The 16,357-nt window shown below is 41.6% G+C and overlaps 1 protein-coding gene across 17 annotated transcripts in view; it reads right to left on the bottom strand.

The window, feature by feature from the left end:
* Ptk2 (protein tyrosine kinase 2) overlaps positions 1 to 16,357 on the bottom strand; it is a 152,490-nt gene that overhangs the window by 18,081 nt on the left and 118,052 nt on the right. For all 17 annotated transcript variants that reach the window (XM_055626585.1, XM_055626584.1, XM_055626589.1 and 14 more), the window contains 3 exons: positions 13,099 to 13,185; positions 9,364 to 9,501; positions 7,158 to 7,289 (listed from right to left, as the gene is read on the bottom strand). In XM_055626585.1, coding sequence (XP_055482560.1) covers positions 7,158 to 7,289; positions 9,364 to 9,501; positions 13,099 to 13,185 — 357 coding nt within the window. The remainder of the gene's footprint in view (positions 1 to 7,157; positions 7,290 to 9,363; positions 9,502 to 13,098; positions 13,186 to 16,357) is intronic.

The raw sequence follows: 16,357 nt of genomic DNA, 5'->3' as shown, positions 1-16,357 counted from the left end.
CTGCTTCCACCTATAGGGCACAGAATCAGTTTCTAGGGAAGCAGCAACAAATGGGTTAAAATCTGGACAAACAAACAAACAAACAAAATATATATATATGGATAGTGTTATGAAAAGAACCAGTCAACTTTCAGGTAACAGAGTCTACCTGTTCACAGTAGGAAGTACGTAGCCCACAACCAGTGCCCAGTTCACCACAGACATGGTGGGTGCCTTCAGAAGCTTCCATAGAAGCCTGCACAGGATTTTTTTTTTTTTTTTAAGACGCCAGAGTTTATAAGCAGCCTGGGCCAGTTAAGAGAGCTCAGGGCTCCTGACTTCATACTCACGTTGCTAGAAAATGCCTAAGGCTTTCAATGTAGCGACCTTTCTCCCTGAAAGCCTGTAAGGGGACCAAGGGCTGTCACAGCAGGCTGTTCTCTGGCAGGCTGCCCCTTGTTACTATTCCCTAGCTCCCTCGTTGATTTTCTTTCATCAGGACTGACTGGGTCCACTGTATGAGAGGAACACAGAGTACGCTTTATGTAGACAGGACTTGGACTTCCATATTTTAAACTTCATAAAAAGTCCCTTTTTTAGTACAGGACTATACGTATAGCAACAAGAAGCCAAGTCACTATTTTAAAACAGTGCTCAGAAGAAAAAACAAGGTTTCTCATTAGACTGCAGCTCTGCCCTGGCTACTAGCATTTTGGCAAAGGAATCCATTAGCAATTAGAGCAGTGATTCATATGCACAGGCCATCTAAGAAAGGCTACAATCTTGAGCTGGAGACAGGACAGGGGACACGGTAGAACAGACAGCATTTGCTGTCAAGAGGACATCTGACCTCAGGCAGAAGCTGCTGTAACCAAAGTTATTCTGTGCAGGACCATGATCTGAGGAGAGACCACTGACCCATCCAAGCTCTTGATAAACGACTCAGTGGATGATAGTAGCAGCTACTAGAAGCAACCTCAAAACCCAGCATGAGTTCTGGAATCCTAAGTCTTTCAAGCAAGTTATTGTGATCTAGTAGAAAATAATTTGGATAGTATCATGAATAGAACTAGTTAACTTTCAGGCAACAGTATCTATCTGCTTACAGCAGGGAATCATGTAGTCAACAAACATTGCCCAGTTCAATACAGACATAGTGGGTGTCTTCAGAATCTTCCACAGAAACCTGCAGAGGAAGTTTTAGGATGCTGGAGTTTAAAAGGAAACCTGGGCCAGTGAGATAGCCAAGCAGAAGAGAGTGCTTGCTGTGACAAACCTGAACCTGAGTTTGGGCACCATATTCCATGGTCCTTCTCAAAGTTATCTATATATATACATATGTGCACAAAAACATGCTCTCGCGACAACATTTAGAAGAAATAAGGAAGTTTGGCTTGTAATTGTATTTCCTTAGGCATGTAATTTTCCTATTGATTTTATTTTGTAAGAGTATGGATCTATAATGGTCTACAGACTTGATATGACCCTCATTTCTTGCAGACACAGCACTCTGAGAAACATTCTACATTCAGACTGCTGGAGTCTTGAGGATCCAAGAAAGGGCAACTCATGAACTGTCTTTTAGCATGGCCTCTTTAAAGTGGCTGCAAACTCTCATTAGTGCCTCTGGTTCAGCAGTTGCAGGTGTTCAGAAACTAAACATGGGTGCAATGTGCTCCAAGAAGGCACATGACTTTGAAGTGCAGGAGCCCACAGATATGTGCAGGTGAAAGCACACATTTCAGATGGGAGGGATGCCTTCTACTGCAGACAGTTCTTTCCTCCTCATACATCACCACAGTCAACCCTGATTCCACCATCACCTGCATTTCTGCTCAAGGGCAGGTGCGTATCCCAAATATCAGTGAAGGCCTCCAGAGTGTGAGTGTGTGTGTGTGTGTGTGTGTGTGTGTGTGTGTGTGTGTGTGTCCTCAGACACTTGGGGAGTAGGAACAATCTGACAAGTCAGATGCAGAAGCACAAGTAAATGCATGAGGGGAAGCACTGCTAACTGACCCCAGTACCCAGAACTTTCTATGCTAAGCACAGGGCCTGCATGGGATGGGAAGGATACTGACTCTATTCCCAGGAGCCCCCAGTTTAGCAGGGAAAACACGAGTGACACATTTTAGAGAACATTTCATTGTGACTTAAATAGGCAAGCAGTCCACTCATCTAACAGTGTCTTTCCATCCCTCACATGGAGCTCAAGAGGGAAGCCCTTAGGTTTGTCCATCTCCTTATACCCCTGCATGCTCTGCCCATCTCCATTCAAGGGTTCTACATGAAAATGGATGCAACTGCAGCCAGCACTCTGAAGAGAGCAAGAAGCAGAAGATATTTTGATTTTTTTTTTTTTTTAAATACCAGATTAGGATGAGACAGTGTCTACTCTGAGCCCTATCCTACAGGTTCACCCTAAAGCTCTGAGGCTGAAAGACACTCTTCTGCAGATTCTTTTCAAAACACTTTCCTTCTCTGACCACTTCTTTATTAGTTTGTCTTTCTCCTCACCATAGGCAATGGGCAGGGACACTGCACTGAACTTACTGTAGTGCAGAGTTGCTCATCAATACATGCTGAGAGACTAGATGAGTCTGTGAGGAGCACTGACTCCAGGACCCAACATTTTCTATGGTAATCACAGGGCCTGTATGGGGTGGGAGGAACACAGACTCTATTCCCAGCAGCCCCCAGTTGAGCAGGGAAAAGACGGGAAAACATATGGTCAGTGAAGGAATGTGGGTGGCAGGCCTCAGAACCAAGAGGATCTGGTGACTATGAATGTGGAAGAAGGCAGAAAAGGAACAACACCTCAGCTACTCAAGGTTAAGTGTATAAGGGAAATGACAAGAAAAGCAAAGAGAAAGCTAAAATAGTTCAGGATCTGGTGACTTTTTAAGTGCTGATAAAACAGCCAAGAGGGAGGAGGAAGGGCGAGAAGGGGAATAAAGGGAGAAGACTGCTTCAAAAACACCCAAACTAAGATATCATTCAGTTGACGACCATCAATCAAAACTCTAAATGGACTAGTACAAAGCCCAAGCCAGCAGCTGTAAATGTATAGGGATTTGTCTGCAGACTATGAGATGCTTCCAACGAACTTGGTAGGCCTTTCCAAAGCTGTGTGTGTTTAACACACACAGTCATGTTTTATGGAGACCAGACATTTTTAAATAAAAGCAGGCAAATAACACAAGGCACAAGAGAGCAAATCTTCAGGAAAACAAATATTGTAATGAGAATTGAAAATAAGGGGTTAGAAAGATAGCTCAGGAGTTAAGAGCACTGGCTGCTTTTCCAGAGGATCTGGGTTCAATTCCCAGCAACTATATGGTAGTTGACAACTCTCTGTAACTCCAGTTCCAGGGAATCCAACTCCCTCACATAGACACATGCAAGCAAAACACCAATGCAACATAAAATAAAAATTAATTATTAAAAAAAAAAAAAAACTGAAAATGAAGAAAGAAAAGAAAGCTCAAGGTGGTTTTAGATGTGCTGATAAAATGCTATAGCCCTGGTTGGCAGGAACTCAGAGTAACACGACCTCAGCTAGCTGACTATTAAGATTATAGTTGTGTGATTTGTTTGTTTTCTTCCCTATACTGGGGGCTACACCCAGCACTTTACACATGTTAGTCAAGCATCTTACTAACCACAGCAATACATCCCCAAACCAATTTGTTAAAAAACAACTGAAACAGCAACTTAGTTGTGCATCTAGAAAATCTAAGTGGTTAGGTCAAAATTCACAGGGTGACAGCACAACACAGAGGGCAAGCTGGGTGTATTGACACAAGCCTATGATCTCAGTTACTCTGAGAGGAGGATTCCAGCTTTGGGAACTCCTAAGCTACACAATGAGTAAATTCAAGCTGTGTGGACAATTTAGTGAGACCTTGTAACAGCAGCAGCAGCAGCAGCAGCAGCAAAAGTCCTAACTAATAACAGAGTACATCACAGACATTCACAGCGGGGCAGCTTGGAACCAAGGAGGCAGATGAGGCTCTATATAGACAGATGGCACTTTACTTAGACAGTAATTACAGAGTCTATACTGGATTAATTAGAACTGAATTGTAAAGACACTCCAGCAGGCCTTGATGCTGTGCATAGAGGGAGACTCATGAAGGTGGCCATTGCAGTCAGGGTCTGGGCAAGTGTCACTTAGCTCTGATGATGGCTATGAACACACACTTGTAGCTACCCAGAAGCTGGAGACATCCTGCACAGAGCATGAGATAGGCCTTCACCAGAACTCACCATGTTCTTCAGAATAAGAGGTAGAGTACATACAAATACTCTCAAAGAAAAAGAAGCCTGTAGAATACAGGCACCCCTGAGCCTTCTGATGAGAATTCCCCAACTCCCTCGGGAGACCAGCTCGGGTCACATCTGGCTAAGGCAGTCCCATGACCCCACGTCATTACCCACGCTCTTCCCACTGCCTGGAATGTATTTCCTGTGCTCTGCAAATTCCAGTTTCTCTTTTAAGACTTAGCTCACACATCATCTGAACTCTGATGTCTCCCCAGCACCACCGGGGCACAGAAGCTCCTTTTCTCTTGTGACCTCATTGGCAGAGTAACCTGGTAACAGCAGCAAACCTGCTCAGTGGAGCCATATATAGCACACCTGTACTGAAACTTATCAGCAATTCAAATAATATTACATTTAAAAATTCAAACAAATGTTATGTGTGTATGGTGAGGAGGCATTCTGAGTAAAAAAGGCTTAAGAGATAGGCCAGGGAAAACGTGTATTGTTAGATTCATTCCCAAATTGACAACCCAGAATAGAGGAATTAAACCACAACTACTACTATTATTTTGTGGAATGACTTAAAATCTTCAAAGCATAAGATAGTCCTTTTCTCCAAAGGGATATAAAGTGTAAACCCATATGATGAGGAACTGACAGTGCAACACTAGTGTATACCCTAGTTCCACAAAGAACATGCAGCAGGGCTGGAGTGGAGGACCGCTCTGCACAGAGCGTAAGTCTTAGTACTGACACACCCTCTGGTCTGCATCAGCACCTCACCTCTGTGAGGAGACCAAAGGCCATCCACAATGTAAACTTGCATTTTTTAGTTTAAAGGTATGTGATATAGCAGTAAAATCTGACCAAGTGGAAGACATTTTATCTTTTTCCCCAGTAAATATATTTGTATTTTGTGTAGAAATGTTAATGGTTGACTCTGGGATTTTAATGGAGAATTAGAGTATAATAACTGTGTCATATATTAGCTTTCTAAGTAGTTAAAAAAAAAAAAAAACTCACAACAAATTCTGAAACACATACGGGCCCAAAAGGATGGACAAAAGATTAAGAACATGTCCTAAGTGCACAGGGTGGGTTGAAAATTGAACGAGTTCATATCGAAACATTATATGGAAAATACCATATGAATTCAAGCAATATTGTCATTGTTACTGTCCTATTACTCACTGTTAACTTTAATAAGAACATGTGTTAAGAGCTGATGTGCTGTCCTGAAGGGACAGAGACTACATCTACAGAGATATAGAATATGTGTACATCTGAGGTTGAATCAAAAATAAGACACTGAAGGGTGACAAGATGGCTCGGCAAATAAAGCACCTGCCTGTAAGCCTGAAAACCCAAGAACATTTCCTGGTGGCATGGCTCCTCCAAACTGTACTTTGACCAAAATGTACTCATGCATGCCAGGGAAAACTCAAGTTTTCCCTCTAAATAACTCAAGTTTTCCCACTAAATAAATGTAATAAAAAATAAAAACACTAAAACAAACAAACAAAAAAAACCAAAACAAAAAACAGAGCCTCTCCAGTGTGATTTACTCTGTGGCTCTTCTGTGTACACTGTTTGCTATTCTCTGAGATGGCCCCAAGATTGACCTAGGAGTACAACTCAATGCACTAGCTGTCTGCACAAGCTAAAGCATGCTCTACCAAACTAAGTGCAAAAGTGTTCATTGTTTTAACTTTAGTTTAAACAGAACAACCTTTTCACTCAAACTGGTCAAGTGTGCTTTAACTTGTGCAGAACAGTGTTAAGAGAAATTAGCTAGGATGCACAAGTCTCTGTTCAACTGTCAAAACAACCCCTCTTAAAAAAAAGAAAAAAAGAGCTGTATGTGAGGAATGAAATTAGAATCAAACCTGATGAAGTCTGAAGAGTATAGTTTGAAACCAGTGCCTTACAATACCAAGACTGCTTGATTTAAATGATTTTTGCCATAGACTTTAAGGAATTTCTGTTTTTTGGAGACAGGGTTTCTCTGTGTAGCCTTGGCTGTCCTGGACTCACTTTGTAGACCTTCGTGGCCTCGAACTCACAGAGATCTGCCTGCCTTTGCCTCCCTCAGTGCTTGGATTACAGGCATATGCCACTGTGCCTGGCTTAGCCTGTTTTCTTATAGCATCCAATACCACCTGCTCAGAGATGGAATTGTCCCCAGTGAGCTGGGCCCACCCACATCAATCATTATTAAGAAAACGTACTACAGAGTTGTCTATAGACAAATTTTATGGGGTAATTTTTCTCAATCAAGAGTCCTTCCATCCAAAAAACTCTAGCCTGTGTCAAGCTGACATAAAATTAATTAATACAGGTTACAGCAGAAGCATAAGGAATCAGGTTTGGGTTCCCCAGGTAAAACTACTAAGAAAGACTTTGTGGAAGCAGCAAGAACCCTGGTTCTTTCCAGCCACATTTCTTCTCTATGGCTGTACAAGTACAGGAGGTACAAGTCTCACAGGCCCAAGGACACAGCACACTAAGAGGCTCAGGCAGAGACCTTTCTGGTCAGCAAGACCTACCTAAAAGATCATTCTTATCAAGGTCCAGATGCATCTGTCAGACAATGAAGCAGAGGCAGAAGGCAAAGCAGGCCCCAGAGCCACATGAGCACATGGCTACAAGGCGGAGACACACATTTTACCTTCACACTAACACTTAAGTCTCTGTGTAAACAATGTGGTGATGAGAACAACAACAACAACAAAAAACTGAAAGAAAATAAACCCAGAGAAATCTGAGCCACAATATAACATTTTGGAAATGGATTACTAAAATATCATCAAAAACAACAGAAAGCCCATGATGGCAAATGTTTCGGACCAGGATGGAGTTGGGCAGTAGTGCAGGAGGTAAACCTTGATGGGGTAAGTGCTCTACAGAGTGGTTACCAGAAATCGCTCTTCCTTCTCCAGCCAGCGCTGGTCCTCTTCCATTTCCTGCTGCTGTCGGATCAGACGCTCTTCCATCAGGTGAGGAGGAAGCACTTGTCCCATCCCTCTGAGGTCCAAAGCTGCTGAGTCCTGAAAGAGACATTATTAACAGATCGTTCAGTTTACTGAGTCTGCTCTCATGTTTCTACTTTGTGCTCTGGACCTTTTGTTGTTAAGCCAAATAGTGGTGGGCACATAGACCTTTATACTCCAGTTACCTCTCTGAAGGCTGAGATTTTCTGCATTTAATTTTCATGTGTATGGGCTACTTCTAAGAAACAGTCCAACACACAAAAGAATGCAATACCATTTAGAGTAAAAACAGGAAAGCAACTGCTTAGTAAGAAGAGCAAGCTGAAATAAGACTTAAACAAGAGCCATATGTGGTGGCACACATGTCAGCCAGCACTCGGCAGGCTAAGGAAGGAAGAGAAGGGATTCAAGGTCAGCCTGCACTACATCAGACTGTTTCACAAAAAAACACTAGAGGGATGGTTCAGTAAGTAAAGGCACTGTCCAAGCCTGGTTCAAAATCTAGAACCACGAGGCTGGAGAGTTGGCTCAGCAGTTAAGAGCACTGTCTACTCTTCTAGTTCAACTCCCAGCAACCACATAGTGGCTCACAACCATCTATAATGTGATCTAATGCCCTCTTCTGGCATGCAGGTGCACATGCAAATAGAGCACTCATATACATTAAGTAACTAGCTAAATGAATACATAAATCTTAAAAAGAAAAAAAAAAAAAAAAAAACTAGAACCATGTAAAGGTAGTAGAAGAGAATTAACGCCATAAAGTGGTCCTCTGATCTTCATATTCATGATGTAGAACACAGGTCTCCCCATCTCCCAAAATAACAAATAGACACACACACACACACACACACACACACACACACACACACACACACAGATTGAGAATGTTGATATGTCATTACAAGTACTAGTCTAGCAGCATGAATCCCTAGATTTAATCTCCTGAGCTGCATGAATGTTATCGTGGTATAGACCTATAATCCAACACTCAGGAGGTAGAAGGAGGATCAGTTCAAGGTCATCCTGGACTCCATAATCAGTTCAAGGTAAGAGTCAGTCTCAAAAATAAAATTATAAAAGTTTTAAAAAGGACATGTTTATTTCTAGGAAAAAAAACTTCAAATAATAGACAATTATAAAAATTCTTTTAAATCATTTTATTTTATGTGTATGAGTGTTTTGTCTGTTTGGGTGTGATGCCCAATGGATGTCAGAAGAGGAAGTCCGATCTCCTAAGATTGGAATTACGGATAATTGTTAGCTGTCATGTGGTGCTGGGAATCAAACCTGGTCCTTTAGAAAAGTAACCAGTGTTCCTTTTTTCTTTTTCAAGATTTATTTATTTATTATGTATACAATGTTCTGTCTGCATGTATACCTGCTCACAAGGGGAGGACATCAGATCTCACTGTAGATGGTTGTGAGCCACCATGTGGTTGCTGGGAATTGAACTCAGGACCTTTGGAAGAACAGCTGGTGCTCTTAACCTCTGAGCCATTTCTCTAACCCCAGCCAGTGTTCTTAACCAAGCAGCCATCTTTTGAGCCCCTAGAGAAGTTCTTGGATTATAATAAATAGTACTATAAAAGTGGTTCTTAGCAGGAAATTTGTACATAATGTTCACAGTTCAAAGAACATAGCTGGGTCTATATTTTTTCTTAGCTGTATGCACACAAAATTATATTCAACTGAGAGTTCTACTTTCTGAACAAACTAAATGAGCCAGGATTATAGCACTTCTCTATTGGTATTCCTTTTTTCATTTGTACAGTAAAAAGGGATTGAACCATGATAGGAAAGCTCTCTACTACTGAGTTAAATCTCCAGTCTCTGGTAATTAAAAAACAAAACAAAACTAGAAAAGATTGACTAGATGGGGCACCTTAAACATTTTTTTTTTAACATTTTGTTATTGTTATTATTGTCGTCATTGTCATCATCATCATGGGTGTCCATACATGTAGATGGGGTCAGAGGGAAACTCTCAAACATGCTTGTATTTGCTAAATCATCTCATCAGTTTTTGTTTTGTTTGAGGTAAGGCCTGGCTTCTACGTTGGCCTGGAACTCTCAATCCTTCTGCTTCATCTGGAATTCTTGGTATGAACTGCTATAACACCCCGATTACCTCCGCACTGGGCTGCCACATGGACATCTCCTGAGGTCTGTGATTCCACAATTCTGTCTGGTCCAGAAGAGAAGCCTGACCTGGGTAAATGCTGCCAGCCATGGCTGGGATTCCATGGGAACCAGGGTAGCCAGAGACCTGTGAGTAATTCAGGAGGCAATGTAAGCTTCTGATATAACAGATCCGAGTGTGATCCTCTACCCATGTCTATCCTTTGACTTGACAAAAAAGACCCTGTAGATATGCCTCTAAATCATGGACACAACTGGAGACTCAATTATCTGAGTGGGTCCAACATAATCACCAGAGCCAATGCTGCCAACTTTGAACTCAGACTACGCCTGAAAGCTGACCAGGAATTCAGGAATGCAGGTAACTGACAGAGCACACAAATGAGGCCCCTCACCCCCTGAGATAAGATTTTATAGCCCTGGCTGTTCTGGAACTCACTCTGTAGATCCACCTGTCTCTACCTCCCAAGTGCTGGGACTAACAGCACTTGTCACCACTGCATCACTGAGTTTTGATTTTTTTAAGATTAAAAAAAAATACTTTTATTAATTTAAGGTTATGTATTGTGCTTCTGTGTGCTTATATGCATCAGAATGCAGATACCCACACAGGCCGGAGGCATCAGATCCTTCTGAAGTTGGAGCGACAGGCAGTTGTGAGCTGCCTGACATAAATGCTGGGAACTGAACTAGTCTTCTCAAAGAGCAGCACATATTCTTTGAGGCATCGCTCTAGTCCTTTCAGGAGAGGCAATTTTTGGCTTCTGCTTTAGACAATGCTACCCTGCTTGGTAAAGCATTAAGACTTAAGTTTGATTCCCAGAACACATGCAAAAAATGCAGGGCATGATGGCACACTCTTGTAATGCCAGTAATGGGAATCCCTGGGGCTTACTAGACAGTCAGTGTATACTGTATACTATTTGGTGAACACCAGGCAATGAAAGGAGGAAGTAAATGACATTCCTGGAAGTGACTCCATACAAAGCTACTTACACAAAAGAAGTGTGTGTGTGTGTGTGTGCGCGCACACACACACACACACACACACACACACACACTATACATTCCTTAAAATTTTTTACTTTGGAATTTGTACATCACAGAAGCACTCAAGGTGACTATTGCTGGATAAGAAGGCACATGATATAGTTACTTCATGTTCAGTTCCAGAATTTAACCTTTTTTACTAACTCAACACCATCCACCCCCAACCAAGAGCTAAAGCAACCATGAAATACCTGCAGGGTATGGTGGTATAATTCTAGCATTTGGAAGCTAAAGCAGGAGGCCAAGCGTTTGAGGTCAGCCTGAACTTCACAGTGAGGATCCATCTCAAAAAAAAAAAAAAAAAAAAAAACCAAACAAAAACAAAACAGAGCACAACCCTACAAAACAGCAGTGCTTCCTATGGCAATTCCAAACATACTAGGTATGGTGATAAACACCTTTTATCTTAGCACTTGAGAGAAAAAGGCAGGCAAACTCTAGGAGTATACATTTTAAGTTCCAGGACAGTGTCTCAAAACCCCCCAAAACTTCTAAATAAACTCATTCCCAAACAAGAATAAAGACCACAACAAAACTCCAATTTTTTTTTTTCTTTTTTTCCCAGTGAGCAAGAGGCTGATAATGGTGAAAGAGGCCATGTCTTCTACTTTTGGGAGTGGTGACTGTAGCAGAGAGAGAGAGAGAGAGAATGTTCAGAGGGACATGGTGACAAAACCCAGGCAGAAGGAAAGCAGAGAATCTCCTGAAATGGCTTCTCTTCAACTGAAAGAACAGGGAGCAGACTCAGGGTGTCATCACATGGCCTGAACTGTCAGTTACTGTTGTGAGATAAGATAAATGCACAGTGAAATCCACACTCCCAAACACCAATACATCCCTTAGCAAAGTTTGGCAAATGCTCAAAGTCCCCAGAATGTAATAAATGAAAAACCCTATTGGACACAAGTGTTGTACCACTACTGTTTTCTATTTTTACACATTTTTATTTATGAGTATGTATGTGTCTGCTTGTCTATACGTGCATCACTTATGTACAGGTGCTAGAAGGAGCCAGAAGAGGGAGTTGGATTCCCTGAAACACAGTTACCAGCAGTTATGAGGTGCCTGATGGTGGTACACCTGCAAGAATAGTAAGTACTCTTAAGTGCTGAGCGATTTCTCCAATAGCCCCTACACTATTTTTTGATAAAAACCAATGTATCATTAACAAAACTGACATAAACTTTTAGAAAGAAGAGGTTCTGTGTAATTTACAGCAGCTTTCTAAGTAACCCTCAGGAGATTCCAAAGTAGTGGGATCAGACATTTACAAACATGTCCTCGAGCTTGTGCAGGTTTCCTGTGTATCTGTGAGGACACATAGAACTGGTAGCTATCTAAGAAAGCAGTACTGTTGTCTAATTCCCCCTTAGGGTCAGCTGAGCACCAACTACCAGCTAGGTTGGTCCTGGCTGTTCTCCAGGGTGGCTGTGCTGTGTGCTAGATCTAGGGTCTCTCATCAGTCAGAAATGAGTTTGCCTATTTTAGCCTATCCAGATAACTCTCAGTGCTCTGATCCTTGCCCTGGTCAGAGTGGAAGACCTTTTGCTGAGCTGGAAGACACCCCACCATGCACCCTTCCAAAAAAAGTGAAAGACTTTCCCTTTATGTTCTAAGTGCCTATATAGCAGACTTATTCTCCTTGCTCCAGAGGGTAGCTAACATGAAGCAGAACACAGGCCTGATCATTAGCCCTAAACCAGTTCCTAGTGATGGGAATCTTCTTTGGCTCCACATAAGAATCAGTATGTGGGAAACGATGTGCTGTATACAGAGCCCAAACTTGCCCAGTACCCACTGTCCTAGACTACCACAGACTTATAGCCTTTTGCATTCTAGTCAGCATCTATCTTCTCCCCTGGTACTCTAGTACCAACAGCTAAGTATTTTTGTTCATATTGTCCCAAGATTCTATATGTAATCCTGTGGAATGTCCTCAGCAAACCTTATCAGGAGGAAAAAACTGACCCCTCAAACACACACACCCCACTTACATCCAACTCTAGAGCAGGAAAAATACAAACACACCTCTGCTAGCCAGGTAACAGGAATCAGAAGGGTGGTAAATTCTAGGGATGGCTGGGAAGGGCATAAAGATGCTTCCTAAAGAATGGGGTCATGGTATAGGTGTAGATGTGGCAGTGTTGGCATTCATTGGTAATGGGGCCTATGCATTGCTAGCAGGGATTACAGTTCAGTGTTAGTGAACATTTTTCCCTTGGCTTCTAGATACTGCTTCAAACCCAGGACCCCTCCTCACTCATCTGCAGGGCATCTATCTCATCTACCTTCACTTACATACATATAGTGCTTTACATTTAATGTTTGTATTCTGGAAAAACTATACTTCAAAATTGGCTCTGTCTAGATGTGTCTATGGCTCCACCTTGTCCCCTAGAAGTAGGTGAGAGCAAATAGGGCTAACACAGCCACAGGCTGGCCTGCCTGCTTTAAGACAGGAGTAATGAACGTTGTGGGCCTGTGGGAGGTTGGAATGGCATGAAAGTAAAAATAAGCATCTCCAAGGCAAAGACCAAGGTAGCCAGTGTCTTATCTACTACTCACCAAAATAAGTTGACAAACCAGAAAACGGAAATGAATTCAAGGTTCTTTCCAACACACAAGTGCTGATGAGCCACTAGCATGTTGCATATCTGTGGCAACTCATATATACCTGGTAATGATTGGTCTGGACCATGTGCTGTGGACTGGGATAAAATCCTTCACTGGACCTCGGGCTAGGATAACCAGGTCTGCTGGGCTGTGAACAGATAAACAGAACACTGTAAGGATGGGTTTTCTAATTCTGAAAAACCAATGGCTCACAGTAAAGAAACTGCTCATACAACTTGGTTGAAACAAATGATCAAAAGGAAATGAGATATTTCAGCAAAAGAAGAATCTTCAACAACTGACACTTCCCCACAACTTACCTGACAGTTAACTCACAGCCTAAATGTAAGAGGTCAAACTATAATAGTATTAAAGAAACAGTAGTAAATCTTTTAAATAGCCTGGAGTAGAAGTTGGGCAATGTTTGACACCAAAAACTCAATGGATAAAGGGAAATCAAATATAAAATTTATATTACCAAAATTAAAAAAATTGTTACAGGTCACACCACAGGAAAAAGGCCAAGCTGAAAACCAAAAGGCTCTCAGTGTAACAGAGTTCCTACAGGTGTGTGCAAAACTAATAAGCCATCTGATTTAGAGGCCCGAAACTGCCTCCTGAGGACTGGGATTAAAGGCATGAACCACCAAGTTTACATATCGAGTTCCAGGATAGCCAGGGCTATCCAAAGAAATCCTGCCTTGGACCATCTTCTCCCCCACCCACAAACAAAGCTGGTAACACAAAACAGACAAGGCTGGCCTAGGCTATAGGACAAGACCAAAAGGGGTGATGGATATGAGTAGACCCAAAGAGAATATAGACTGGCCAGAAAAAAAGTGTCTAACACCTTTGGGCAATTCTAAACCACAATGAGTAATTGTATTATGACCTCCAGGAGAGTAATGAAAAAGACACAAAATAAAAGTAAGGCCAGCAGTGGAGGAATGAGCTCTATGTACTGCTACTAGGAATATAAAACAGAGCAGTTGCTATGACCCTGAGAAAATGAAACATAAGAATTACCATATAATCCAGTAAACCCACAAGAGAAATGAGAATGTAAGCCCACATAACAACATGCACATGTAAGAACACTGCTCACAGCCGAGGGGTGGAGGGGCATACCATTAATTCCGGCACTTGGAAGGTAGAGGCAGGTGTATCTCTGAGTTCAAGGCCAGTCTACTCTACAGAGCAAGTTCCAGGATAGCCAGGGCTATACAGCGAAACCCTGTCTTGAAAAACCAAAAGAGAAAAAAATTTTTTAAAAAGGAAATTCTCATTATTAGTTAGAAATGGGAAGTCATATTTGCCAGTTGACGAGTGGATAAAGAGAATCAAACAGCCCAGGAAGGTGGTAATTAAAAAATGATGTAGTGCACTGACTGTGTGGGATGGGCTCCTGAAGCCAAGATGGGGCAACAGTCATATGGTAGCATCCACTGGCTTAAATGTAGAAAAGTGGCATGGAAAACACATGGAAAAACACACTGTGGCTTATGCAGTGTATCCTGTACACACTGAATGGACCATTGTGCCAACAATGCTATAAAGCTGTATCACCACTCTGATCCTTTACTTTAAATACACTCAGAAAAGTCAGGGATTGCAAAAAAAGCTCACATAGCCGACAATGGCAGAAACCCTAAATCTCTGTGTCACAATTCTACTCTGTTAACAAATACATTTATGTCTCACCAAAAAAAAAAAAAGGAACATGGAAGGCATCAGTCTGAACAAGGCAAAGCCTGTATTAAACATCACACAGTGAGTCACATTTGTTTATATTATTTTATTTTACATGTATGACTACTTTGCCTGTATATATACATGTGTACCATGTTTGTGTCTGGAGCCCTTGTGGGTAAGAAGGGGGTATCAGATTCCCTGGGGCTGGAGTTATCAATGGTATGAGATGCCATATAGGTGCTGAGAATCAAACCTTGGTCCTTTCCAAAAGCAGTAAGTGCTCTTAACCCCTGAGACATGTATCCAGCCTAAGTCATAATCTTAAAGTAAGCAAGATGCTAGGACAGCTCTGCCTCAGGCCTTGGCCTGAACGAGCTTCCTTCTTACGTCCTGTGCTCCTGACGGAGCCACTTTCCCCAGTTGTGTCACTGACTCTGTACTGTGGATTAGCAGGCACTCTTTACTATCTACCTCCAAGGCAAACTTGGGTTATCATACAGCAAAACAGAGAAGTGAGATTTTTGCTGAATTCTCAATTGTGAAGATAAAGGATAAAAAGGTGACAATCAAGGCTGGAAGTATGGAGCTGGCTAGTGCCTTTCCTCAAAGGTGTACAGGACCCAGTGAAGTTTTCTGATAACCATAATGGCTGTCACAGAAATGGAGGACTGAGGGGTGATTCTGGGCAGTGAGGCAGGACCAATTCCACTGTGCATATTAGCACAAGTGCAGCTTTGCATTATTAATTAACTCACTAGAATAGTGACTATTGTAAAACAAAAAACAACAACAACAAAAAATAAAATAAAATAAAAACCAAGCTTCACACAGCTGTGCAACTAGAAATGGAATTGTTCTGGAGATGGAAGATGGAATCTAGGCTACAGTTGTCAGGCAACTGCTCTACTTCTGAGCTATATATCCACAGTCAGGAAAACACTGTGCCCCTAAGTTTTTCAGCACAGTTGTGAACATAGTTTCCTAATACTATAACCCAAATCACTAAACAAATGTTTCTTTAAACCAAGGGCCAGTGTGGAATCTCAACCTCATAACTAATCTGCTATATTAAAATTCATGACTCTGGCTTGTATTTTTTGTTGTTAATTTTTTGACATGAAGAATGACTCAGAATGTGAATTTGGAAAGACTAGTAGGAGAACTGAGTAAATAGGCGAAAGATACTTAGAAATTTATGAGCCAGTCTTTCTATTTGAAACACAAAAGAAGCCAAACCACTTCTAACACCTGAGTTTAATTTAAAAAGTCTGCTGAAAGTTTGAAAGTGTTAAAAACCCAACAAATTATAAGGAAAAGATAGCCAGGCACTGTTTATCTTTCCCACAGTGTAGTTTCTGTGGAAAAGTTACTCTAAACTCAGAGAAGGGCCACCTGGTACATTTCCACCAATGTCTCCAAGAGGTAGGAGTACTAATATCTCCATCCTATAAACTAAGAGAATGAGGTTTACAGTAATTGGGCATATGTCATCATTAGACTATTACCAGCCAAACCTCAGATAAAGAGAGTTGCTTGAACCCTGGCCTGAGAAATAAGTGATGAGATTTCTCTTGCTTCCCAATACGGGATTACTCTTAGTTGTCACAGAATTAAGACAAGAATTTGGG

This window comes from Psammomys obesus, unplaced genomic scaffold (genome assembly GCF_907164565.1).
Source record: "Psammomys obesus unplaced genomic scaffold, mPsaObe1.curated_primary_1811, whole genome shotgun sequence".
Taxonomy (NCBI): domain Eukaryota; kingdom Metazoa; phylum Chordata; class Mammalia; order Rodentia; family Muridae; genus Psammomys; species Psammomys obesus.
This window is presented reverse-complemented; position numbering and strand designations above follow the sequence as displayed.